A 27,564-nucleotide genomic window follows, 5' to 3' on the forward strand; every position below is an offset into this window, starting at 1 on the left:
TCTTACGCAGCTCGAGGTACTCAGTGTGTGCGATGAGGTTAGCAATTCCTGAGTAACGTCAGAGCTTGTGCAAGTGTGCATGAGGCTCTGATGGTACTCGATGTTACCAGTTATTTATATAGTGCACACATAGTCCACAGCGCTTTACAGAGAATATTTGTCCATTCACATCAGTCCCTGTCCCAGTGGAGCTTACACTCTATATTCCCTACCACATGCACATACACTTACACACTAGGGTTAATTTTGTTGGGACCCAATTAACCTATCTAAATTTTTGGAGTGTGGGAGGAAACCCACGTAAGCACAAACTCCACACAGTTCGGGCCCTAGTGGGAATTGAACTCATGACCTCAGTGATGTGAGCCAGTAATGGTAACCATTACACCGTCTGTGCTGCCCTAACCTGATGAATCCTGGTATTAATATGAGAAGTACTGAACTTACGTGCAAAATGTAATTATGTATAAACAATTGATAAAATTATGATAAAAGTATCATCACCTTATTTAGCAGCATTAAAAAAAACATATTCTTGTAAGGGATGTCAAATGCTTTTCAGCAACTTACTATCTGTGAAAGTACAATTAAAGATTGATGCAAACAGGTCATTCACTGATTATACATAAACAGTTTGCAGTCAGTATTTTGTGGAAGTCAGGTCTGTATTAATAACAGCCAAAAAAAGTAGTTCAGAATAATTATTTACCTATTTGAACAGCAGGATAATACATTTCTGGGCAAAATAGCACAAGCTGTTGTTGGCAACATCATCTGCGAGTACAGGGCTTACTTCAAAGATTTACGCAAAGCCGATTTTTAAGCAGAGTAAGCGGTTGTTTGCAATTGTGCATGTTTGACTTTGAATACGATCATACAGAGGAACCACTTTCAAAATGAGTGACAGGTAGTCAGCATTTAGGTGATAATGGGGGGGATGGTTAGAAAACCGCAGACGTGTTGCACCGTTTAAATGCCATTTCATGGGCATTCATAAATTAGCCATTGTGTTCTCCTCCGCAACATGAGAGCTTTCTGCATGCCAGGAGAGCTGCTGTGTTTGTGGCTGGTCAGACTTGTCTTGCATGTTGCGTTACTACCACATGTGTGTAGATGTTACTGATGTTTAAGCTGGGAAGGCAGCAGTGGGCATCCCTATGCTCAGCTGTGCTTTCACATATTTTAGCAACTGCGATTCGTGAGAGAATGTGGTTGCGATTGTATTAGCATAAATCTCGGAATCAGACCCACTGTCTGTACATTTTCTATTATATATGCAGGTGGGCTTTCAGTTTGCCATTTAAAGCTACTCCCTTTATTCTTTTTAAATTAATACAATTTATTAATTTTGCAAATTGTTTTGAATTGTTGTTCTGGTTAATCTTTACATCCTCTACAGCTGCAAAGCATTCGTACCATGCGTTCTAAAGGATGACGTTGTGTGTTTGTTTTACTCCACACAGAGGAGCTTACTCTGAGTCAGATGGAATGTCAATGTTCACATACATTGGCAACTGTGACTGCACATGCGTCTAAATCCCTAAAACGTTGCATGAGGCATCAATCCCATGGTATTTACATTCAGAGTCTCAGGACTGATTGAGCCAAAATGACTCTAGAATGTATTAGGAGTTCCACCAGGGTGGTGGCTGAGATATTCCCTCTTAAGGGCATGTTTTGTTAGTGTCGCAGGTAAGTCATAGGAGTAGTACTTGAATCAGACACTTAATGTTGTACATTAGAGGCTATACTCTGATGGAGATTCTGCATCTAGCATGGGGCTGGGGTAAGTTCCAATGGTTGTGTCCAGGGGCGGATTGGGCCACCGGGACATCGGGAGCTTTCCCCTGGGCCGGACCCCTCTCTTACTGGGTTAAAGGGGAGAAACCTCTCTGATGGGGCCGCCCGCCGCCGATTGGATTGTCAGTGACTACAGAGATCCGGGGCCGCGGGCCACGAGCTTATGAGGAGCAGCAGCTGGAACACAAGCTGAGGTGGATGTCCCTACATTATCGGCTCCTCCTCCACCCGCCTCTTACACACACAAGTCAGGTGTCAGGACCTACTTCCTCTGCCCTGGACAAGGAGGTTGGAGGTTGGGAGCTGTGACCAGTGAGCACCTTGAAGCAGGCTAGCAGTGCACTGTAGTCAGAAGACCACAATTCAGCAACAGGAGGTTAGTGGGAGTTCAAGGGGCTGGATGTCTGGATGTTGTTGTATGAGGTGGGTGTCTGGGTGTTCATAGTGTAGGAGCGGGGTGTCAGGATGTTGGGGTGTCAGGGTGTTAATAGTGTAGTAGGGGGATGCCTGGGGGAGACTGGGTGCTGGTATTGTATGGGGTTGGGTGTTTGAGTGCTGCTAGTGTGGGAGGGGGGTCCGTGGGTGCTGGTAGTGTGGATGGGGGGTGCCTGGGTTCTGGTATTGTAGGAGGGGGATGTCTGGGTGCTGGTAATGTTAGAGGGGGGTGTCTGGGTGCTGGTAATGTAAGAGGGGTGTGTATGGGTGCTGGTAGTGTAGGAGGGGGTGTCTGGGTGCTGGTAGTGTAGGAGGGGGGTGTCTGGATATTGTCAGTGTAGGAGGGAGGTGTCTGGGTTTTGACAGTGTATGAGGTGGTGTATGGTTGCTGGTAGTGTAGGAAGGGGTGCATGGGTGATGGTAGTGTAGGAGGGGGGTGTCTGGGTGCTGTTAGTGTAGGAGGGGGTGTATGGGTGATGGTAGTGTAGCAGGGGTGTCTTGGTGCTGGTAGTGTAAGAGGGGGTGTCTGGGTGCTGGTAGTGTAGGAGGGGGGTGTCTGGGTGCTGAAAGTGTAGGAGGTGGGTTGCCTGGGTGCTGGTATTGTAGGAGGGGTGCTGTCTGGGTGCTGGTAGTCTAGGAGGGGGTGTCGGTGTTGATAGTGTAGGATGGGGGTGCCTGGATGTTGATAGTGTTAGAGGGGGGTACCTGGGTGTTGATAGTGTGGGAGGGGGGTGCCTAGGTGTTCACAGTGTAGGAGTGGGTGCCTGTGTGTTGGTAGTGTGGGAGGGAGTGTCTGGGTATTGATAGTGTAGGAGGGGTGTATGGGAGCTGGTAGTGTAGGAGGTGGGTGTCTGGATATTGTCAGTGTAGGGGGAGGTGTCTGGGTGTTGACAGTGTAGGAGGTGGTGTATGGGTGCTGGTAGTGTAGGAGGGGGTTGTCTGGTGCTGGTAGTGTAGGAGAGAGGTGTCTGGGTGTTGGCAGTGTAGGAGTGGGTGTATGGTTCCTCGTAGTGTAGGAGGGGGGAGTCTGGGTGCTGGTAGTGTAGGTGGAAGGTGTCAAAATGTTGGTAGTGCAGGAAGGGGGGTGTCTGGGTATTGATAATGTAGAAGGGGGGTGTCTGGGTATTTGTAGTGTAGTAGGGGGTGTCTGGGTGTTTGTAGTGTAGGAGAGGGGTGTCTGGGTGCTGCTGGGGTGTTGATAGTGAATAAAGGAGGTTGTCTGGGTGCAGCATAGCTATTAATAGTGTAAGACGGTGGGTGCTGCAGGATTGGTAGCGAATGAGGAGGGGGTGTCTGGGCTGTGCGTTCGTGGTGAATGTGGGAGGGTAATTGGGTGTCGTTGGGGTGTCGTTGGTGAATGAGGGAGAAGGGGAGTCATTGGTGAATCAGGGGAGTGTCTGGGTGCTGCTGGGGTGTTGGTAGTGAATGAATGTGCATGCTGGTGGGGGGGCACCAGCCACTATTTCGCCTCCATGAGCTTCTTACGAACTTACGCCTCTGACACTAGTCATCTCTTACTCAATCAGGAACAGAATGTCACCTCAAGCCAGTGCATTCGTTGCCTCTCTTCTCTGACAACTGTGCTCTGCTGCAACTGACCTATAGATTACTATGTAAGTACAGGCCCTATTTATACTTTGTGACAATCACAAATATATTGCATGTTACACTGTCCTTTTGGTGTTGCAACATGTTAATATTCAGCAATAAAATGTGCATATGATTAACATGTTGAAGGTGACTGTGAGGCTTCCTAGACATTGTTTCACACTCATATAGTTGAAACATATGTGTTACTTTGCAAGGTAATAAAAATGGCATTTGTGCTGAATTTGGCACCGTGTCCATGTTATATACAGTAAAGAATACATTATAAGAGAGGCTGTTCATGCATTTGACTGTCAAGCTACCAAACAATCAGCCACATCAACATACATATACTGAGTAGTGTGACTGCAGAAGCGCTCTCTGACTCTGACTGAGCCACCACTGCGAGGGATGGAGGATGATGGAGGAGAGAATGTGGTGGGGGTGTGAGGAAAGGAGGATGATGAGGAAGAGGATGTGACCTGCCCATGAGGGAAGGAAGATGATGGAGGAGAGAATGTGGTGGGGGTGTGAGGGAAGGTGGATGATAGAGGAAAGGATGTGGCCAGGGTATGAGGAAGATGGAGGAGAGGATGTGGCCAGTGTATAAGGGTATGAGGGATGATAGAGGAGAGGATGTGCCCGGGGTATGAGGAAAGGAGGATGATGGAGGAGAGGATGTGGTGGCGGTGTGAGGGAAGGTGGATGATGGAGGAGAGTTATGAAGGAAGGAGGAAGATGAAGAAGAGGAAGTGGCCGGAGTTTGAGGGAAGGAGGAAGATAGAGGATGTGGCGGGGGTGTGATGGAGGAGAGGATGTGGCCAGGATAATAGGGATTTTGGATTGCTGCATATCAGTTGTTTTTTTTTCATCAGCAGCTACCTTCTGGTCACCCTCTCATAGGCCATTGCTGGGATGTCTTGCACTGATTGAATAGTTTGTCTTAAGCCGGCCATAGATGGAGAGATAGGCACATTGCGTCGCGACGGGGGATCTGACGTCCAACATTTCAGGTGGTCCCCACACACGGTGCGGTCGGGTGGCTGACCGCCCGATATGGCGGCTCCCCTCTCCCCCACCCGCATAGCGCTGCATGGGATCGCACATCGCATCCTCTGGTCGACTAATCCTACAGTAAGATCAGGGGGTGCGATGTACGACCCCACGGGTGCGCGCTCGGTCCGACATCATACCCATACACGGTGCGATATAGCAGCCAAATCGTACCAATCCATCGGATCGGCCGCTTTATCGCACCGTGTATGGCCCGCTTTAGACATAAGATATGCAATTTTCTGTTATTTGTGGTATCTGTTTCTTCATCACAATATCAGTAGGAGTATTAACATTTTGGGCGCAATCCTATTAAGTGCAAGTTGGGTCCTTCCAGCTGTTCTCACAGCGAACTTGCACTGCAGATTACATTTTGCAATTAAATTCCAAACTTGCAATGATTTTTCAGAGGAAGTTCATGTTTTTTGTTTGAACAGCTCTCTGAGCAGTTGAAAAGGTGGGGGAAAATCTTTATTTTAAGGTAATAATGTCAGGACACAGTGCAGAACCTCTGATGCACCCCTCCCAATGAATAATCATGCACTTGGAGGGGTTTAAATAGCATAATTTGGCCAATAAAGACATGTCTTTTTTCAGGTGAATTTGTTAAATAGCTCAATAATGGGTTAAATGATGTGGGACAGGTATGTGGAGGTGTAAATGAGGTGGGACAGGTATGAGGATTTGTAAATGAGGTGGGACAGGTATGTGGAGGTATAAATTATGTGGGACCAGTATGTGGAGGTGTAAATTATGTGGGACATATATGTGGAGGTGTAAATGATGTGGGGTATGCATAGGTGTTATGGATTCCTATAAGTCGGCATTTAGCGCTGCAAGTTGCTTAAGAAAGAATTGCTTTCCAGCGTCTATTCTCCAGCGGTGACCGGATCACCGCATGTTTGTCCACCCGCGGGACACTGCGTCCCGCGGGTGAGAACGGCTCCCACAGGCTGTTAGGGCAGGGCGCTTTTTGCCCTCCTCCTGGAGGGCAGGGTGCTTTTTGCCCTCCAGAAGGAGGGCAGGGCGCCGCGCCCCGCTAAAACAGCCTAGCGGGAACGCTATGTGGAGGTGTAAATTGTGTTGGAAAGGTTTGTGGAGGTGTAAACATTGTGGGATAGGTACGAGGGGATGTAAATGATGTGGGACAGGTATAAGGAGGTGTAAATTATGTGGCCATGTATGTGGAGGTGTAAATGATGTGGGACAGGTATTTGGAGGTGTAAATGATGTGTACATGTATGTGGAGGTGTAAATGATGTGGGACATGTATGTTGAAGTGTAAATGATGTGGGACATGTATGTGGAGGTGTAAATTATGTGGGACAGGTATTTGGAGGTGTAAATGATGTGGGACATGTATGCGGAGGTGTAAATGATGTGGGGTATGCATAGGTGTTATGGATTCCTATAAGTCGGTATTTAGCGCTGCAAGTTGCTTAAGAAAGAATTGCTTTCCAGTCCTATCGTGTGGTTCCAAAGCACAAAAAGATATTTATGTAAAAGGGATAACACGATGTAAGATTAGAGTAAAAAGCAATGAAAATAGTACAGCCGATACGGACGCGTGCGCACTGGTCCCAGTATACAGTCATCCAGGGGCTGGCTGGCAACTTTCAGCCTGGGGGGCAAACACAGGCAAGTGGCCCCGGCTTATCTACCATCACATTGTGAAGCATTCAGGTGCTTGGACCCAATAGGGTAATGCCTGAACACACCATCACAGGAAAACCCTGCCCCCACCCTCCCGCTGGCATTATTAGATAAATGCTCAGGGGGAGGGAAGGGGCACGGCAATGCAGCACACTCTACTTATATATACTCACACCTGGGTAATATTGGGGGCAATAAATTATAATTATCAGCATTAGGAACCGATAATAAAAATGTTGCTTTGGGGCCCATATTAATATATATATATATATATATATATATATATATACAAACATTATATATATCCCTCACACAGTTGCCCCCCACCAGGGGTGTATCTAGAGGTCTGAGTACCCCTGGCAAAGTAAGGGACTGCCCCCCTCCATATTTTCAGAAGAATTACATCCTCTACTTATATTGTTAAAAACTTAAAAGATATTAATTTAAAATAAAAAAGTACCCACCTTCACTGACTAGTTTCTGCCTAGGGGGAGGACACAATGACATCAGAAGCTCCCCTACCTGCAAGCATCGCTCCCAGTCACCACAAGCAGTACACCTAGCTGCTCAGTCTCTGTCTCACTATCAGTATGTGTTACTCAAAAGTTGTGATCCTTGTGGACAGCATCAGAGACAGTAACAGCACCTGCCAGTGCAACTTCTGAGTAATTTACACTAAGGGCTCCCCCCATCCCATACTGTGCTCCCCTTCCCCCCTCCACATCCCACACTGTGCTCCCCTTCCTGTATCCCAACCTGTGTGCTCCCTTGTTTCCCCTCCACATATATTCTGTGCTTCCCTTCCCCCTCCACATTGATATCACATTTTGTGCTCCACGGGACTAGATGCTCCCCCAGCATTAGTTACTGTAAGTAACTAACTAAAGGCGCGTATCCACTAAACGATTCGCTCCATGAGCAATATCATTTAGTGTGTCCCCGGCAGGGGTGTGCTCAATGTCGTTAACAGCATTGAACACACACACTGAATGATATCGTACAATATCGTTCAGTGCCGATCCTGCAACAACCTGACAATAACGTAAGGTTGGCCAGCAGGTTCGGGGGATGAGCGACAACGTCAACGACCAGCGGGAGTGCACATCGCTGGTCGTTGACGGCATATCTACTGCACAATATTGTGGACGATGAATGACAACAATATCGTTATCGTTCAAATTGTCCAACTTATCGTGTAGTGGAAAGGTGCTCCCGGGCAGTCTTGTTCTCTGAGTGCTGCTGGCTCCTCGACTCTGTCAGCATCATTGACAACCCACTGCCAGACAACATCACGTGGCAGCACGGTCATTGCCAAGATGCTGAAGTGCGGGATGCCGGCCTGGTATTCCAAAAGTGGAAGTGTCAAACACAGTCAGTGTGTGTGGTCCGGGCTGACCGGCACTGCCACCAGCGCTCCACACTCAATAAGCACCCTGGCTGCCGGGAAGTGGCAGCAGCTCCCCGTCCACAGACCACAGTAATGATCGGTAGCCCTTTTAGATACTCCCCTGCCCTCCACACACAAAGCTCTCGCCGCTCACTCAAATCTTTCCCCTCATATAGCTCTCCCCTCCTCACACAGATCCCACCCTGTCATAGCTCTCCCTTCCTCCCACTGACCTCCCGAACACACAGCTCTCTCCACTCACCTATACAGCTCTCTACCCACTCACTCAGCTCCCCCACTCACACACACACACACACACACACACACACACACACACACACACACACACACACACACACACACACACACACACACACACACACACATAGCCTCCACCTCTCAGACCCCCCTTCCCCACACACAGCTCTCTCCACTCACCTATACAGCTCTCTACCCACTCACTCAGCTCCCTCACTCACACACACACACACATAGCCTCCACCTCTCAGACCCCCCTTCCCCACACAAACACAGCTCTCTCCACTCACTTATACAGCTCTCTACCCACTCACTAAGCTCCCCCACTCACACACACACACACACACACACACACATAGCCTCCACCTCTCAGACCCCCCTTCCCCACAAACACAAAGCTCTCCCCAATCACTGAGATCACCTCCACACACAGCGCTGCACCCGTAGAGATCCCCCTCACTCAGATCCCCCACATCACAAAGATCTTTCCATGTTTAGCTGGGCATACACGTCCAGATAAAATGTCTGTCAGACCGACAGACATTTTATCTGGGAGCCCGCCAGCCGCAGATGTCCGCGGCATACACTGATTTCTCTCACAGTGTATCAGCCCGACATCCGCGCTCTGCCCCCAGGGGAGGAGACATTTCCCTGTTCCTTCCATGGGAAGGAACACAGAAAATGTCGGTCTGTCGGCTGGGCATAAACTGCCTGATGCGGCAGACAGGTTACCCCCTAAATATCGCATCAGACAGGCATGCTGGACAATCCGGCATGCTTGACCGAGCAATATTTAACCCACGGTCGGCCGCAGACACACTACAATTATCGGGGCGATCTGCGGATAACGGGTGGATCGCCCCGATAATTGTAGTGTGTATGGCCAGCTTCACTCAGATCCACACACACACACACACACACCCTCCACCGCTCAGAACCACCCACCCCACACACAGCTCTCCCCAATCACTGAGATCACCTCCACACACACACACACAGCGCTGCACCCCAAGAGATCCCCCTCACTCAGATCCACACACACACACACACAGCGCTGCACCCATAGAGATCCCCCTCACTCAGATCCACACACACACACAGCGCTGCACCCCTAGAGATCCCCCTCACTCAGATCCACACACACACACACCCTCCACCGCTCAGAACCACCCACCCCACACACAGCTCTCCCCAATCACTGAGATCACCTCCACACACACACACACAGCGCTGCACCCCTAGAGATCCCCCTCACTCAGATCCACACACACACACACAGCGCTGCACCCATAGAGATCCCCCTCACTCAGATCCACACACACACAGTGCTGCACCCCTAGAGATCCCCCTCACTCAGATCCACACACACACACCCTCCACCGCTCAGAACCACCCACCCCACACACAGCTCTCCCCAATCACTGAGATCACCTCCACACACACACACACACACAGCGCTGCACCCCTAGAGATCCCCCTCACTCAGATCCACACACACACACACAGCGCTGCACCCATAGAGATCCCCCCCACTCAGATCCACACATACACACACACACACACACACAGCGCTGCACCCCTAGAGATCCCCCTCACTCAGATCCCCTACATCACATTGAGATTTTTCCACTTACTCAGATCCCCTCTCACACAAACACACTCCCCAATCACTCAGGACCCCCACAGGGTTCTCCACCCCTCCCCTTCCCTCACACAGAACTTCACCCACACGTAGATTCCCCCCTTCCCTAACACAGGACACACGGGGGGGGGAGAATCACCTGCTGAGCTTGCATTACATTGAGAGATCAGTGTCTTCATACAGGGGGTGTGGTGTGGGCATGGCGGGAGCAGCGAGTTCTGCTCCGCCCACACCACGCCCCCTTCTCAGAAAGCACTGATCTCTCAGAGTTTCAGGCTCAGCAGGTGGTCCCTTAATGCCCCGTCTGCACTCCCTTTTCCAGCAGATTTAAGCAGGCTATTAGGATATGTGCTGACACATACGTGGTCACTGGTCAGCACATACAGTACCTCCGGAGGACCACCCCGTAGTTTGCCCAGTGTCTCCATGTCTGCTGGCCCCTGCTCATTCTAGCTGCACTGACACTGACAGCCGGGAGGCAGGCACATAAACCTCCCAGGCTGTCACTAGTATATGCGTGCAGCGGCGGCCCTAGTGCTGCACGATTGTACCGGCCCGGGGGGCAGATGGCACCCTGCCCCCCGGCCCAGCCCGCCACTGCAGTCATCAATCCAGAAGTCTGCGGTCGCTAGAAGATGTGTGTACACTGAGGTCAGGACACAGCCTATATACCTTACAGGTTTCTGAGTTAACAAAGGGACAAATTGACAGGTTCTCATTGGTTCTTCCTTCTGGTCAATCTGGTCATTGGTCAGTTCATACCGTGTCATCAGGGGTATGGCTCAGTCTTCCAACAATCACATTGTGTAGCTTCCCGCCGAAGAACTGGCTAATACTGGCTACAACACTGAATACAAGTAATAACATTCTATTCAATAACTCCATATCATCCATAACTAGCGGACGCATGATGTGACTTCTTTGCCGATAGAAATATGTCTGCAAATAAACAGGGATTTAGTTTGATACCAAACATGACATGTCCACTGTATTCTGAACCTTAGATCTCTTTTAAGTACATCTCACATCATAATTATTAGATAACAATACCTTTAATAACTCTGGTTATTAACTATAATGTGTGGGAACCATTTTATATGTATGCGTTCGCATGTGTGCATTTGTATATTGAAATAGCAAATGTGCGTCTATGTGTATGTATGTGAATATACATATGAGCGTCTATGTGTATGTATGTGAATACGCCTATGAGCGTCTGTGTGTGTATATATATATATATATATATATATATGTGTGTGTGCGTTATGTGCGTCAGTGTATGTGTACTGTGGATTTCCATTTTAGCGCATCGGATTGCACCGACGCAAAGTAGCGTCTTAGTAACACGTCAGACTATAGACTACTATATCATCAGATAATAATTGTACAGGGATCATATCCAATTATTTGACTTTGACAGTCCAACCTTTGATAGCAAACATAAAACTATCAGATTCTATTCTTAACCTATTTAGTCATGCATAATAAATTATTATCTAATGTTCTATACAGTATGACACAATTTGGTCATTGAACCGTCAATAGTGCACCTCAGGAAAGGGTAAAACAACCCTTATATGCACTCAGCTGATCTATAGGGGCCATTGGTAGGATGTGGGACCTCATCGAACCTATAAAGGAAGTTTGGGGGGGAAATTGAGACTACATTATCTATGATGTTTAACGGAACATTTACAATATATGTTATTATACATGACCAAGCCTATTCACATGTTATTATCTGATGGTACATTCAATTTCAGGATTGTAATGCAGTTTTTCAACAACCTTAGTACCTATACCACCACCAGTCACCACCATTAAGATTTCATTTTCACGGTTTACCTTGGTGGTACATTTTCCACACTTTAACACAGTAAGAACACATCTGACACATAAAGAATAAGGAGCTTACCTATACTAGCAACCATCTCCTGTGCCCACTCTCCCAGACCGGAGAACCATTTTACAGGGTCTAACCACGAGAACCATTTCTCTACCTTTACCTCAATCTCATACAAGGAAGTATTATGGTCCTTCCGAAATTCCCACTTCAGTTATAGGATTTCATCCATTTTCTGCTCAATCACCTCCTTTGGATCATCTGTACTACTGGTGATGTAAGTGCAGCATTTTACTCCATACTGAGTTTCTAAGGTTACATAGTACCCACCCGTTACAGCCGTGACATAATTCAAAACCATCCTATGTTGCACAAGTTTTTTCTTGTAGGCTTGCAATACCTTACCAGTAAACCTGAAGGTGTCATCATACATCTCAGTGATATTATCAATCAGATTTGCCAACGCTTGGATGTACGTATAATTTATAACTCCTCTGGCCGTACGGGTGATATCTATGGTGACGAGGAATTGAATCCCGGTGGATTCCTGTATCAAACTTGTGGCTAAGGGGTCTCCCTGGTCTATGAGGTGCCTTTTAAAAATGTGTTCATAATGAGTATGGGTATAAGGAGGGGGAGAGTTATAGTGAATGTCTATCATTTTATCAAGTGTAAGGGCCATGATTTCTGGTAGTACCCTTCCAAGATAGCATAAACCTTCAGAGTTCGGAGAGAGACACTTGTACGCTTTCCTTCCACATATGAAATACACATCAACGTAAGGAACAGAATGCATCATTATCATTGAGCACATTATTCTGACAAAGAATCCTGCTCCCATTTCCCCCATTTGACTGGTACACGTTTCTGGTTGTATAATATTTGTCGTATCTACGTGTGTACCTATACCGGAAGTATCTACCATTTGCAATAATTCTGCGTACAAGTTCAGAATCTATAGGCTCATTATCAGCTCTGTGTGAATAGGTCATTGTCTGATTGTTCCAGATCACCTCCCAATTTCCTGGTTTTCTGAAATTTGTGAGATTTAAGCATACCAGGGATCTATCTACATGGTACTGGTGGAGCTTAAGACTAGAGGATCTAGATATATTATATTTCTTGTCCACCGGTCTTCCCCCATGTAAGTCAAGTACCTCTGCTAACTTTAATGGGTATGGCACTAATCCCAAATTACTCTGTCCATGAGGTACTTGTGAGCACACCCAACATTCTGTTTGGTTTAGAACCTAACCCACTAAGGAATGGTAATCCTCTAAAGGATGGTCGTCCAAATACAGATTACTCTTGGACTGGCATCGTTGGATGCATTTCTTATCAACTAGGGATGCACAGTACTCACAAATACAATATTCCTCAGACAGTAGCCCCTCACACTATCTCCGAGTTCCATGGCTAACAGATCTCTTAACAATCCCTGAACTGAGTTTGACCATAGGTTGCCCTGATCGTTCTATTGCTCTCTCCTCCGACTTCACTCTATCGACATCACTATCAGCCTCCCTCTCCGTCATCTGTCCTCCGTCACAGAAATAGGAAATTCTGAAACAAATAAGAATGAAAAAAACCCTGGAACAAGAAAAAAAATCAGATCGCCACTCCATTGCTGGAATAGTAGTCTGTATAAGTCTCTGGCTCAGGTGTTTTCACTGCAGTCTTTAGTTCTCCAGGAACAGGTTCGCAATCGACAGGGCTACGTTGTCTGTCTCGACTTCGCCTTGTACCTCCTTCGGGTGGTTGACCTTTCTGCAGTGAGTGGAATGGACCCAGGTATCTCTTTCTGCTACCTTCAAAGATGTGGTACTTGTCATCAACACCTGGTAAGGACCTTCCCACTGGTCTGTCAAACAACCTGAGCGTAAGAAATTTCGGATAATAACATATTCTCCAGGTTAAACATCATGACAGTTTGTTTCTGGCATATCAGGTAACAACATTTTCAGTTTCTGTTGCTGTTGTTTCAGCTGTCTACTAATTTTTATAAGATATTGCACAGTAACCTCATTATTACTCTTCAAATCATCCTGCGGACTTATAATCAAATGAGGTTGCCTTCCAAACAGTATCTCAAAGGGGGACAGATTAAGAGGAGGTCTGGGAGTAGTTCTGATGCTATGGAGGATGAGCGGTAAGGCTTCTGGCCATCCTAATCCAGTTTCAGCCATGATCTACTATTGATTCCCATAAGCTTACACATGTTCTGGAAAACATCACCAGTGAAATGAGTACCCCGATAATTTTCTATGATTCTAGGGATACAGTATCTGCATACAAACTCCTGAACAATCTTTGTAGCAGTAAAAACAGCAGTATTAGTGGCAGCTGGATATGCCTCTACCCAATTAGAAAATACATCAGTAAGTTGTTGTATTTTTGGTTTCTCTCCCTTTTTTTTCTCTCTCTCTCTCTCTTCCATCTTTTCTTTTCTTTCTACCTCTTTTTCTATCTGGTTATAATATAAAACTGATCATATTATTGTCCAGTATTTTTGCAAAAACCTGATATTGGTTTTGTCTATGTTTTTTATTATTGAGTTTTCTATTTGTCTTGGTCTTCATTGTATTCTATGATCTTAATAAAAAATTATATTAAATACAAAATACATCAGTACAAACTAATACATACTTGAGATTCCTGCAAGGTGGTAAATGAATGAAGTCAATTTGTATTACCTGAAAAGGACCATCTGTCGGAGGGATATGAGATGGCTCGGTTGGTATTGTCTTCCCGACATTTTTCCTCAAACAAGTCAGACAGGACATTGCTTTCTTTCCAGCTTTAGAAGAAAAGCCTGGTGCACACCAATATGCTCTGACCAACTTGCACATACCTTCTTTTCCCAGGTGAGTCAGACCATGCGCTGCTTCAGCCAAGCTTGGGTAGTATGCCCTGGAGGCAATAGGCCTACCTTGTCCATCTCTCCAGAGTCCTGAGGACTCCTGACCACATCCCTTTGATCTCCAGACCGCCTTTTCCTGTAGGAAAACAAATCTTGCATTTCAATTAATTTCTGTGTGTCTATTGTCTGGAAGACCATGACTTTGTTAGTTGGTATATTTATGCGTAAACCCTGCTGCCCATTTGGCAGCTTCATCTGCTCTGTTATTGCCCATTGACACCGGGTCTTCTTCGCATGTGTGGGCTTTGCATTTGATGACAGCTACTGCCTTTGGTAACTGAATTGCTGTCAGAAGTCCTTTTATGTGTTGTGAATGTGCTACTGGTGTGCCTGCTGCTGTCATAAAGTTCCTAAGATGCCAAAGAGCCCCCAAATCATGTACTACCCCGAAGATGTACCTAGAGTCAGTGTATATATTAGCTGATTTACCTTCTGCCAACTTACACGCTCTCCTTAATGCCACCAGTTCAGCCACTTGGGCTGAGTGAGGTGGACCAAGTGGTTCAGCTTCTACAACATCCTCGTCATTTACAACAGCATAACCTGTGCATAATTCTCCTGTGTCTGTCTGTCTATGGCAACTCCCATCCATGTAAAACGTCAAATCTACATCTTCTAATGGTGTGTCACATATGTCTGGTCTTGCAGTAAAAGTCTGATTCAAATATTCCATACAATCATGTGTGTCAGTATTCCTGTAAAACTCACCTTCAACCAGAAACTCACCTTCCTCCACCCTTTGTGCATCTCGAGGCACATATGATAAGTACATTGCTGGATTTAACGCATTGCACCGTTTAATGGTAATATTTGCAAGTGCCATCAGAGCTAGTTCCCATTTCGTGAACCTTGCTGAAGAGACATGTCTGGTTTGGGCAGAATTTAACAAAGCAGATACTGCGTGTGGTGTATAGACAGTTGTATCATGCCCTAATACTACGTCCTCACTCTTATTTACCAGAAGAGCAGTTGCAGCTCCACTTCTTAAACACATAGGGAGTGATCTTGCCACAGTGTCCAATTGTGCACTGTAGTATGCTACAGGTCACCATGTTTCTGTGTGAGGACACCTGCTGTGCAGCCATCAGCTTCCGTACAATATAACTCAAAGGGTTTTTCATAATGTGGTATTCCCAAGGCAGGTGCTCTTGTCAGACTATCCTTAAGGTTAAGGAAAGCCTGCTCTGTTTCCTCAGTATGTGTGACATGGTCAGGTTTTGAGGATGAAACTAAGCCCTGCAATGGTAATGCCAAAACAGAAAAACCTGGGATCCATGTCCTGCAGTATCCACACATGCCCAAGAAGGTACAGATTTGCTGCTGGTTTTGTGGCAGTGTCATGGTCTGTATGGCCTGAATTCTGTAAGTTGTCAAGTGTCTTAGCCCCTGGGTTAGTGTCCCAAGTATTTGATCTTAGTCTGGAATGGCTGTAATTTGTCCTTTGCAACCTTGTACCCTGTTTGTGAAAGTTGGAGCAACAACAGTTTAGTATCATTTAAACATGACACAACAAATCATCTACATATTGAATGAGGACAGACCCATTGCTTGGTTGATAAGATTGCAAACAGTCGTGTAAGGCCTGAGAGAAAATACTGGGGCTATCTATGAAACCCTGGGGCAATCGTGTCCATGTATATTGTACTCCTCTGTAGTAGAATGCAAATAGATATTGACAGTCAGGGTGAAGAGGAACAGAGAAGAATGCAGAACATAAATCAATGACAGTGAAATGAGTAGCAGACGGTGGAATCTGCATGAGGATGACAGCTGGATTTCAACAACTTTGTTAACCCCCCCTAAGATCCTGTACTAATCTATAGCCCCTCCCCCAGTCTTCTTCACTGGAAAAATGGGACTGTTGGCTCGACTAGCTGTACGAATTAAAATCCCTTGTTGCAATAACCTTGCAATTATGGGATACACCCCTAGCTCCACCTCAGGCTTTATGGGTACTGAGGGATTTTTGGAGCCTGCCTACCACTCTTCAAGTTAACCATTACAGGGGCTACATTTGCCATCAATCCAGTGTCCTGTCCATCTTTGGTCCAGAGGGAACCCGGTATTTGCAATAACATCTTTTTACCTTTAACATTAATCTTTGTGGTGTGTCAAATATATCATGTACCTCATGCGCAACCTTTTCCGGTATATCTAGGAATATACCATCAGGTGTACAGCATATGACACATCCCATTTTACACAGCAAATCCCTTCCTAGCAGGTTAGTAGGAGCCGTCACTGCCAGGAGAAAGGAATGCTTGGTGTGCAGCGGCCCAATAGTAACCTCTGCAGATCTGGTTAAAGGGTAATGCTGTACCCTCTCCGTTACTCCCATTGCTGGTATGGTCTTGTTGGTAAGCTGTAAATTAAACTGAGAATTTATTACGGATCTGGTCGCCCCTGTATCTAAAGAAAAGTATGTTTAGTACCAGATATATCAACTGTCATTGTAGGTTCTTCCCTAGTATTCTCAGTTAACCTGACTGGCTGTAGACTACAGGTATGACCTGACCCCTAGCACAGACTATCATCCTCCAGCAGAACATTTGCTGTCACTATGTGAGCAGATAACCACTGGAAATTTCCTGAATCTTGCAAGTGCCCTTTCTGAGTGTACCTAGGTGTTCCCTTCTTAGGTGGCCTCCAATTTTTCGATTTACAGTCCCTCTTTAGGTGTCCTTCTTTATTGCAATTATAACACCTTACTGTATAACTTTGTTGCTGGTATGTGTTGTAGTTATGTGACAGTGTAGGTAATCCCTCTAAAGCCTGAATGCTCACTTCCATTAACTTCTCACTCTGTGCCTCTTTCTTCCTGGAAATGTTCTTATCATGTTCTATGGCAGATTCTCTAAATGCATCTACAGTAATTCCTCTCCAGTTAGGTAGAGAGGTTTGCACCTTGGTCTTCAGATTATCTTTGAGACCATCCATTAGTACTGTAACAGCTACTTCCCTGTGGTGTACATATTTAATATCTGCTATCCCTGTGTACTGGGTTATCACTAGCAGCGCTCTGGTGAAATAATCTGCTGCAGATTCACTATCTTTTTGTTTAATAGTGAAAATTTTAGTCCAGTTCACTACCACTGGAAAATATATGTCCAATTGTGTGATTATACGTTTTATTTTTACCTGGTTATCCTCATCCATTAAGGATTCATCCTCCTCCAATGTACAATCCTTAATAAACTTTTGTACATCAGTATTGGAAGGGAGACAGGCCCTTAACACCACTCGCCAATCTTTATTAGTTGGCTCATGAGCATTACCTAAATCTTTAACAAATTTCTGGTATTTGGCTAACTCTTTCCTAGGGTCTGGGAAGTCTGACATAATTGAATGCAATTCTGCTCTCGTCCATGGACAATGCATTGCTACATTCCTGATGGGAACTACACCATCTTTGTCTTGTTTCGCATTGGGAACTGCAATTGTATGGACAGGATGTATACCTACCACATCACTATGTTCAGGATTAATAATTGGACTTATTGTTTCGGTACTATGGATGTTACCTCTTCTACCACGGTGTCCACTAGTCTCACCAATTTCAACCATTGCCCCTGATGGTTGGATCGCTCCCTTTCCTTGTCTCTGTGGAACATCTACCATATGAACAGCATGTGCAATGGCTGAAATTACAGTGGGTTCATCATCTTCTACAACAACATTTTCCTTAAGGTGACTTAAAACAGGGTATAAGTTACTTGTTACGATTTTTTTGTTTTTGGTATCAGGCGCACTTTCACCTGCGGCCGCATATGGCAGTGGAGGTGCGCATGCGCTCTTTTCTTTATGCGCGGTAATGCTACCTTGCAGCATGGGTACACTACCTGGCAGCGTGCCACTTTCCCACATGTGTACGCTATTTTGCGGTGTGAACACGCTACTTTGCGGCATGTGCACACTACCTAGCGGCGTGAGTATGCTGCTTTGCGGCGTGCATACACCATCTTGCCACGTGTTCCCCTCATGCTGCCATAACTTTAAACAATCATTATACTTTACTCTTTTCTTCAAAGATTTGACTAAACATATGTTATCTCTAATATTACTTAGTACCTCCGAATCGAAACTGCCAACTTTGGGAAAGGGTTTCATACATCCTTTGGTCATCTTGACCCATATGTCGCAGTACGCTGTAGCGTATGCGCCATACTTCACATTCATTATATACTTTGCCAAACCAGTCAGCCCATCCATAAGAAGCACCTCATCGACCATCCCTAGCGACTGCTTAGCACCCATCTGAGACAACGCTTTGGCTACTTTCGCTAGAGATTTCGACCGGTGGATGAATTAAACAAGCTGCATCCACTCACTTCCTCCCACTGTGCACAACTGACCGCTAAGCATGTTTTGTCAGTTTTACACAACGAGGAAACAGAATTCAGCCTATGCTATTACCCTGCTCACCAGATGAATTTAAACAAGCTTCATCCGCTAGCTTCCTACTTTGAGTTACTCTTCAACTGGTAGAATTTAAGTATTCCAATAACACTTACCCTTGCCAGTGATTTCCTCCACCACAGCCAATTCACAATCATGGATCACATAACCATGTGGTCCGATCGCATTGCCCAGAGACACTAACTTAGCAATGGACTTTGTGATTACAATTGGGAGTCGACTGAGAAACAACCTCCGGTTTCTCGAACAGTTATACCTGCTATGTATACTGCTATGGCTGTCCTACCCGCCTCTTGGACACCTTGCCGGCCCTGTCTATTTTCAACAGTTCAAAAAGCAAAAACCTTCTCTCTTGTTTTTGTTTTTCCTTTTCACATTCAGATACCTTTGTTTTCTGGCCAGAAAAATGCTTTCCCCCATGACAATACCTATTCAGAGGTTTTAAAAAGTGATACAAGACTATCTATCACAACGATTGCTTAAACATGTGGCAGTACTACAGGGAAGATGCATACGCTATTTGTGAATCACCTATAGCAGCGCAAAAGTGACAATAAAAGAAACTGACTTTTCTCTCTTGTCCCTGGATTCTAATCAGCGCTCCAAAGATTACACAAAAACGGATATTCGGTTTCACAACATAAAGTGATAAACAGGCTTTAAACAGATTGCGTTCTTACCCGTGTTTGACGTGTCACCATTTGTTGAGGTGTCGAAATCCGTATGCGTTACGTAATTTCCAGTAGCGTGATATCAGTCGCGAGCCTCCATCTATTGATTCCTATAAGTCGCTATTTAGCGCTGCAAGTCGCTTAAGAAAGGACTGCTTTCCAGTCCAATCATGTAGTTCCAAAGCACAAAAAGTTATGTATGTAAAAGGGATAACACGATGTAAGATTTAACAATTAGAGTAAAAAGCAATGAAAATAGTACAGCCGATACATACACATGCACACTGGTCCCAGTATACAGTCATCAATCCAGAAGTCTGCGGTCGCTAGGAGATGTGTGTACACTGAGGTCAGAACACAGCCTATTTACCTTACAGGTTTTCTGAGTTAACAAAGGGACAAATTGACAGGTTCTCATTGGTTCTTACTTCTGGTCAATCTGGTCATTGGTCAGTTCATACGGTGTCATCAGGGGTATGGCTCAGTCTTCCAACAATCAATTGTGTAGCTTCCCGCCGAAGAACTGGTTAATACTGGCTACAATACTGAATACAAGTAATAACATTCTATTCAATAACTCCCTATCATCCATAACTAGCAGACGCATGATGCGACTTCTTTGCCGATAGAAACGGATGTCTGCAAATAAACAGGGATTTAGTATGATACCAAACATGACATGTCCACTGTATTCTGAACCTTAGATCTCTATTAAGTACATCTCACATCATAATTATTAGATAACAATACCTTTATTAACTCTGGTTATTAACTATAATGTGTGGGAACCATTTTATATGTATGCGTTCGCATATGTGCATCTGTGTATTGAAATAGCAAATGTGCGTCTATGTGTATGTATGTGAATATACATATGAGCATCTATGTGTATGTATGTGAATACGCCTATGAGCGTCTTTGTATATATATATATATATATATGTGTGTGCGTTATGTGCATCAATGTATGTGTATATCGAATTTTTGTGCATTGGATTGCACTGACGCAAAGTAGTGTCCTAGTAACACGTCATCAGACTATAGATGACAATTTTGTCAGATAATAATTGTACAGTGATCATATCCAATTATTTGACTTTGACTGTGTAAATGGTGTGGGACAGGTGTGTGGAGGTGTAAATGATGTGGGACAGGTATGTGGAGGTTAACGATATTGAATTAGAACCTCTATACACTCCTGCCTATACCTTCTAACATCCTGCCTATACCTTCTAATATTCTGCCTATAAACCTCTAAGGATGACGCTATTTTGCGTACGCAGTCATATAGTAAATAAAGACTCCAGACCTTTTACCTGTGGGTCCAAAGCACAAAGTGATATTTCAAGAAAAAGTACAGTCAGTTACACGCTATGATCAATTTAGCGCAAAGATTTATACAGACCCAAGTACAGTTATACATACGCAGCGCTTCTGGACCAGATGTAGGCTTCAGCAAGAAACCCCCGTCTATCAGCATTCAGCAAGAAGACTCAGACTGGGGTCACAACACACACATTTATACTGTCACAGAAACAGACAACACAATAGAGAGGCTTGTCGCTGATGCCATTGGTTCCCAGGAGGATGCATCTGTTGCAGAGCATTTAACAGGTTGATTCAAATAGACACAGTCCAGCCTCTAACAACTGGTTGTCTCTGGTTTCCTGACAGTTGGTCATATAATGTGCATTTTGGTGCTTTAAGTCTCTGCGGTCCATAAGTTGAGAATGCATGTTGCGATCTTCACACTGACGATATCAAAATGCTGTTGAAAGAGTGCAGATCAGTATAATATCAAACATGACTTACTTATCATGTATTAAACCTTAGCTACCAAATAACCTTTATTTCACAGCAATTATAATAAATGAACAAACTTGAATCTTATACTTTAAAGCTTATGAGGCCTTTTATGTGAATATGTACTGTGTAAGTATTTGGGGTTTGATATAAAGACGCTAGTTAACTTGGGGCAGATGCATGCGCATGAAGCTAATAAACAGCATTTTCATACAGGATCTTATGCATTCGCTAATATGCGACTAGTTAACAGCGCAATTGTGCGTATTAATGTGTGTATGAGAAATGGTGAAAGATGCAATCGCATGATGCTAATAGTAATATCGCCATATGTACTTAAGTGTGAGTTTACCTAAAATGGCGCTTGGGCGGCCATTCGCAAAATGGCGTCTTGCGATCTCATTTTCTAAAATGGCGTCTTGCGGACAGTCGCAAGATGGTGTCTTTACGATCTAATTTTAAGCTGATCTTGTCTCAGCCAATTATCCAGCTTCGACAGTCCACCCTTTGATAGCGAACAACATGCTATCACAATCTGATTTTAAAAATTAATTTAGGCTTACATTTATATATTATTTAGTGTTATTATGGGATGGCACAAGGTGGTTCTTAATCCATCAATAATGTGTCTCTGAGTGGGGACATAAAACTATTATTATACTCACACCTCGGATCTTGGAAGATCATGTGAAAGGTGTGGGGATACACCAGTCCTATAAAGGCAGTCTTGAAAGGGAATTTGAGACTTTACATTATCTGAGGTGTTTTAAAAATTACATTTCAATAATACAGTCTATGCAGGTCTAAATATAATACATTAAATGATGGTATTTCCTAGTTCAGGGTTGTAATGCAGTTCTATATTTACCTCAGTATTCATATTGTCATTACTGACCACCATCACAATTTTGTTCTTTCGTTTTACTTTATTTTTATATTTTCCACACTTCAACACAATAGGAACACACAGGACACATATGCCAATTATTATGATGACAATCAGTATAAGGATCAAGAATTTGCCTATGCTGGCGATTACTTCCTGGACCCATTCCCCTAGACCTGAGAACCATTTCACTGGGTTCTTACAAAACTCCCATTTTAGATGCAAAATTTCATCCATCTTCCGGTCTATCACCTCCTTGGGGTCGCTGGTATCATTGGTGACATAGTTGCAACATTTTACTCCAAATTGGGTGGCCAAAGTTACGCAGTACCCTCCAGTAACAGCAGTTAAATAATTTAACACTAGCCTGTGTTGCACCAGTTCTTTCTTGTACGCTTGCAATTCTCTCCCTGTATACCTGAATGTGTCATCATACATCTCGGTGATATTATCTATCAATTTAGCAAGTTCCTGAATATATCTAAAATTTAATGTACCCCGAGCGATCCTGGTGGGATCCAGTGTGACTAAAACTTGGAAGCCAGTTGTCTCACTAATTAACTGAGTGGCTTTATGCACGTCACCAGGTATCATATTTTGTTTGTCTCTGTGTTCATATTGCATGTGAAGGTATGGTGGTGGTGTGTTTTTATGGATACCAAGCATTTCAACAAGTGTGGTGGTCATAACTTCTGGGAATACACTTCCCAGGTAACACAAACCTTCGGAACTAGGGGAGAGCCACTTATACGCCTTTCTTCCACATATAAAATACACATTATCGGGGAGAACATAAGGGATGGTATGCATCATTATCATTAAACACATTTCCCTTGCAAACAATCCTATCTCAGGCTCTTCCATCTGGTATATGCAAGTTTCTGGTTGTATTATTTTAGCACAATAACCATCTGTTACCTTACCATTAATTTCTTTGGTGGAACTCAATGTATACCGGTACCTAAAATGTTTCCCACTAGATTTAATTGAACGTAACAGATCATGATTTACGGACTCTGTGAAAAGGTCATCGTCTGATTATTCCCCGTCACTTCCCAACTCCCGGGTTTATTGGGGTTGGTTATGTTCAAACACAAAAGTGATCTATCTACTTGGAATTGATAGAGTTTAAAATGAGGTGGTTTGGATGAGAGGAATTTTCCATCCAATGTTTTCCCTTTTTGCAATTCTAAAATTTCCATGATATTCAGTGGAAATGGCACCAACCCTACATTATGCTGTCCCTGTGGAACATGTGAACACACCCAGCAATCAGTTTGATTTAATATTTTGCCTACCATGCTATGATAATCTTCTAAAGGATACCCACCCCAGTACGGGTTATATTTAGGCTGGCACCATTGAATACAGTTCACATCAACTAGGGACCCACAAAGCTCACAAATACAGGAATCTTCAGATGATAAACTTCCACACCATCCCCAAGTATCCGGAATAACAGCTCTCTTAACAATAACAGTACTAAGATTGGTCAGACACTCCCCTGATTGGCATAGCACTCCTCCTGATTCCACTCCATCAGCACTGCCATCAGCTCCCATCTCCTCAATCGGTCCCCCATCACAGAAATCGGATATCCCAGAACCAACCAGAATGGTGAACACTTTAAAAGAGAATATGAAAATGAACACAGCAGGCCCGTCCATTGCCACAACAAGACCTGCAAATTTCTTTTAGTTCAGGTATCTCACTACGACCTTTTCAATCTTCCCGGAACAAGTTCGCGATCAACAGGTCCACGCTATCAGCCTTGTCTCCGACTTGTTTCTCCACCGGTTGATTGACCTTTTTGCAGTGAGTGGAATGGACCCAGGTATCTCTCTCAGCCACCTTCAAAGATGTAGTACTTGTCAGCAGCACCTGGTACGGACCTTCCCACCGACCAGTCAAACAACCTGAATGCAAGAAATTTCTGATCATAACATATTCTCCTGGTTCAACATCATGACAGTTAGTTTCAGGCATATCATGGGACAACAATTTCAGTTTCTGCTGTTGCTGTTTTAATTGCTTACTCATTGATATAAGATACCTTACAGTTACCTCGTTATTACCTTTCAAGTCTTCCTGTGGACTTATAATCAAATGAGGTTGTCTACTGAACAGTATTTCAAATGGGGACAGATTTAGAGGGGGTCTAGGAGTGGTCCTTATGCTATGCAGGACCAATGGTAACGCTTCTGGCCATCCTAGTCCAGTCTCTGCCATGATTTTACTTAACTTATTTTTAATAGTCCAGTTCGTCCTCTCTACCTTGGCACTGGCTTGCGGTCGTTAGGGGGTGTGAAGTTGGCTATTAATACCCATCAGCTTACACATATTTTGGTAACATCACCTGTGAAATGAGTACCCCTGTCACTCTCAATGATTTTAGGGATACCGTATCTGCATACAAATTCCTGAACTATTTTCTTGGCAGTAAATGCAGCAGTATTAGTGGCCGCTGGGTAGGCCTCAACCCAATTAGAAAATACGTCAGTGCACACCAATACACACTTGAGATTCCTGCAGGGTGGTAATTGGATTAAATCAATTTGTATCACCTGGAAAGGTCCATCAGCCGGTGGAATGTGGGATGGTTCAGTAGGGATCGCTTTCCCTATGTTCTTCTTCAAGCAGGTCAGACAGGACATTGCACTCTTTTCTGCTTGTGAAGAAAAACCTGGTGCACACCAGTATGCTCTTACCAATTTGCACATACCTTGCTTTCCCAGATGAGTCAGACCGTGTGCTGCCTCAGCCAGGCTGGGGTAATATGCCTTAGGGGCTACTGGTTTACCTTGTCCATCCCTCCAGAGCCTGGAGGACTCTTGCCCACATCCCTTAGACTTCCAGATGGACCTTTCCTGGATTGAACACAAATTTTGCATCTCAATTAATTTCAGCATATCAATTGTTTGGAAAGACATAATTTGTTCAGTTGGAGAAATCATTTTTAACCCAGCTGCCCATTTTGCAGCTTCATCGGCTCTGATGTTGCCCAGTGACACCGGATCATCCTCAGATGTATGGGCTTTACACTTAATTACTGCCACTGCTTTGGGCAGTTGGATTGCTTCTAAAAGATGTTTTATGTGTCGGGAATGTGCAACTGGTGTGCCTGATGCTGTCATAAAATTTCTCAGACGCCATAGAGCCCCAAAATCATGTACCACCCCGAACGCGTACCTCGAGTCAGTGTAAATGTTAGCAGACTTGCCTGCAGCCAGTTCACATGCTCTAGTTAGTGCTACTAACTCTGCCACCTGGGCTCAGTGAGGAAGACCAAGAGGTTTAGCTTCTATGATGTCTGTGTCATTTACAACAGCATAACCTGTACATAATTCAACTGTGTCTGTTTGTCTATGACAACTCCCATCCATGTAAAAAGTTGTATCTACATTCTCTAAAGGTGTGTCATGTATGTCAGGTCTAGCAGTAAAGGTCTGATTCAGATATTCCATACAATCGTGTGCATCATTATGTTCGCTGAACTCACCTTCCGCCAGCAACTCATCTCCTTCCACCCTTTGTACATCATGTTGTACATATAGTAAATACGTTGCTGGGTTCAGCGAGCTGCAACGTTTAACAGTGATGTTTGCAGGTGCGAGCTAGTTCCCATTTGGTAAACCTAGCTGTAGAGACGTGTCTGGTTTGAACAGAGTTCAGCAGAGCAGATACAGTGTGGGGAGTATAGACAATCATATCATGACCCAATACTACGTCCTCACTTTTACTCACCAATAGAATGGTAGCTGCTACACTTCTCAAACAGGTGGGGAGTGATCTTGCCACAGTGTCCAATTGGGCACTGTATTATGCTACGGGCCTACTGGCATCACCATGTTTTTGTGTGAGGACACCTGCAGCACAACCATCGGCTTCCGTACAATACAAATAAAAAGGTTTTTCATAATCAGGTATTCCCAATGCAGGTGCTTTTGTCAGACTATCCTTAAGATTAAGGAAAGCCTGCTCTGATTCCTCTGTGTGTATGACACTATCGGGCTTTGAGGAAGAGACTAAGGACCTCATTCAGAGTCGGTCGTTGTGGCCGCACGGTCCTAGGTAGCTGATGTTTGCTGAACTGCGCATGCATAAAGTTCGCAATGCGCGTGCGCAAACTAGCTGTTACGATCAGAAATTTCTCTCTCCTTGAACACATCCAGGTCGTTAGTTTGAGTGACAGAATGAACCGTTTGTGGGTGGTAACAGGGGAAGGTGCTTGAAAATGGGGGAGTGGAGATCCGAACGCAGGCGTGCCTAATTATGCCAACGGCGTTTAATGGGAGTGCATAATTAACAAAGTAATGTCATGGCACACGTGACATGGGAGGTTTGTACACTGACTTGATCATAGTGCTTAAGAGAGGGTATGGTCAACCTTAAGCTCTATGACCAGCTCCGATGGTTCCCGATGCTCGCAATTAATCCTTATATCCCAGGAGATGATGTGTGTTGTGATCGAGAAGAGGGCGTGATTTAGTCTTACGACTGCTTCTTACCCTCGGTCGTTCAGCAAACGATCTCATCTTAGGACCGCAACTTGTGATCGCTTCATTTGCATATCCGGCCCCTTTCCCCTATGACCATGCGGCCGCAATGACTGACTCTGAATGAGGTCCTAAGTCCTGCAAAGGCAAGGCCAAAATAGAAAAACCTGGGATACACATTCTACAGTATCCACACATTCCCAAGAAAGTACGAATTTGCTGTTGATTCTGTGGCAGTGTCATGTTCTGTATGGCCTGGATTCTATCATTTGTGAGATGTCGTAACCCCTGGGTTAGGCAGTGTCCCAAATATTTTACTCTGGATTGGCATGGCTGTAGTTTGTCCTTAGCAACCTTGTGTCCTGTATGCGAGAGATGAAGCAACAAAAGTTTAGTATCATTCAAACATGACATAAACGAATCAGAATATAGCAATAAATCATCCACATATTGAATTAGAACAGATACATTGGCAGGTTGAAAAGATTGTAAACAGTCGTGCAAGGCCTGGGAGAAGATACTGGGGCTGTCTATGAAACCTTGGGGAAACCGTGTCCATGTATATTGTACACCTCTGTATGTAAATACGAATAAACACTGACAGTCAGGGTGGAGAGGCACAGAGAAGAAAGCAGAACAGAGGTCAATGACAGTGAAATGGTTTGCGTTTGGAGGGATCTGCATAAGAATGACAGCTGGATTTGGCACTACGGG

At 44.6% G+C, this 27,564-nt stretch overlaps 1 protein-coding gene and 1 long non-coding RNA gene across 2 annotated transcripts in view; one reads left to right on the plus strand and one right to left on the minus strand.

The window, feature by feature from the left end:
* Positions 1–27,564, plus strand: part of LOC148542868 (uncharacterized) — a 41,861-nt gene that overhangs the window by 4,336 nt on the left and 9,961 nt on the right. The window lies entirely within an intron of this gene.
* LOC148542869 (uncharacterized) lies at positions 11,873–18,142 on the minus strand. The gene is made up of 2 exons (XM_088462800.1): positions 17,199–18,142; positions 11,873–12,251 (listed from the first exon to the last, which is right to left on the minus strand). Exons 1-2 carry the CDS (start codon positions 18,140–18,142, stop codon positions 11,873–11,875), a joined length of 1,323 nt encoding a protein of 440 aa, XP_088318926.1.

The sequence above is a fragment of the Taudactylus pleione genome, unplaced genomic scaffold (genome assembly GCF_031769625.1).
Source record: "Taudactylus pleione unplaced genomic scaffold, aTauple2 ptg000007l, whole genome shotgun sequence".
Taxonomy (NCBI): Eukaryota; Metazoa; Chordata; class Amphibia; order Anura; family Myobatrachidae; genus Taudactylus; species Taudactylus pleione.

Coding starts and splice junctions, on each gene's coding strand:
- LOC148542869 (XM_088462800.1), bottom strand. CDS start 18,142: ATGGTTGAAATTGGTGAGACTAGTGGACACCGTGGTAGAAGAGGTAAC. Junction 12,252..17,198: donor CCTAAGAAGGGAACACCTAG/GTACACTCAGAA, acceptor CATTTTTAAAAG/GCACCTCATAGACCAGGGAG.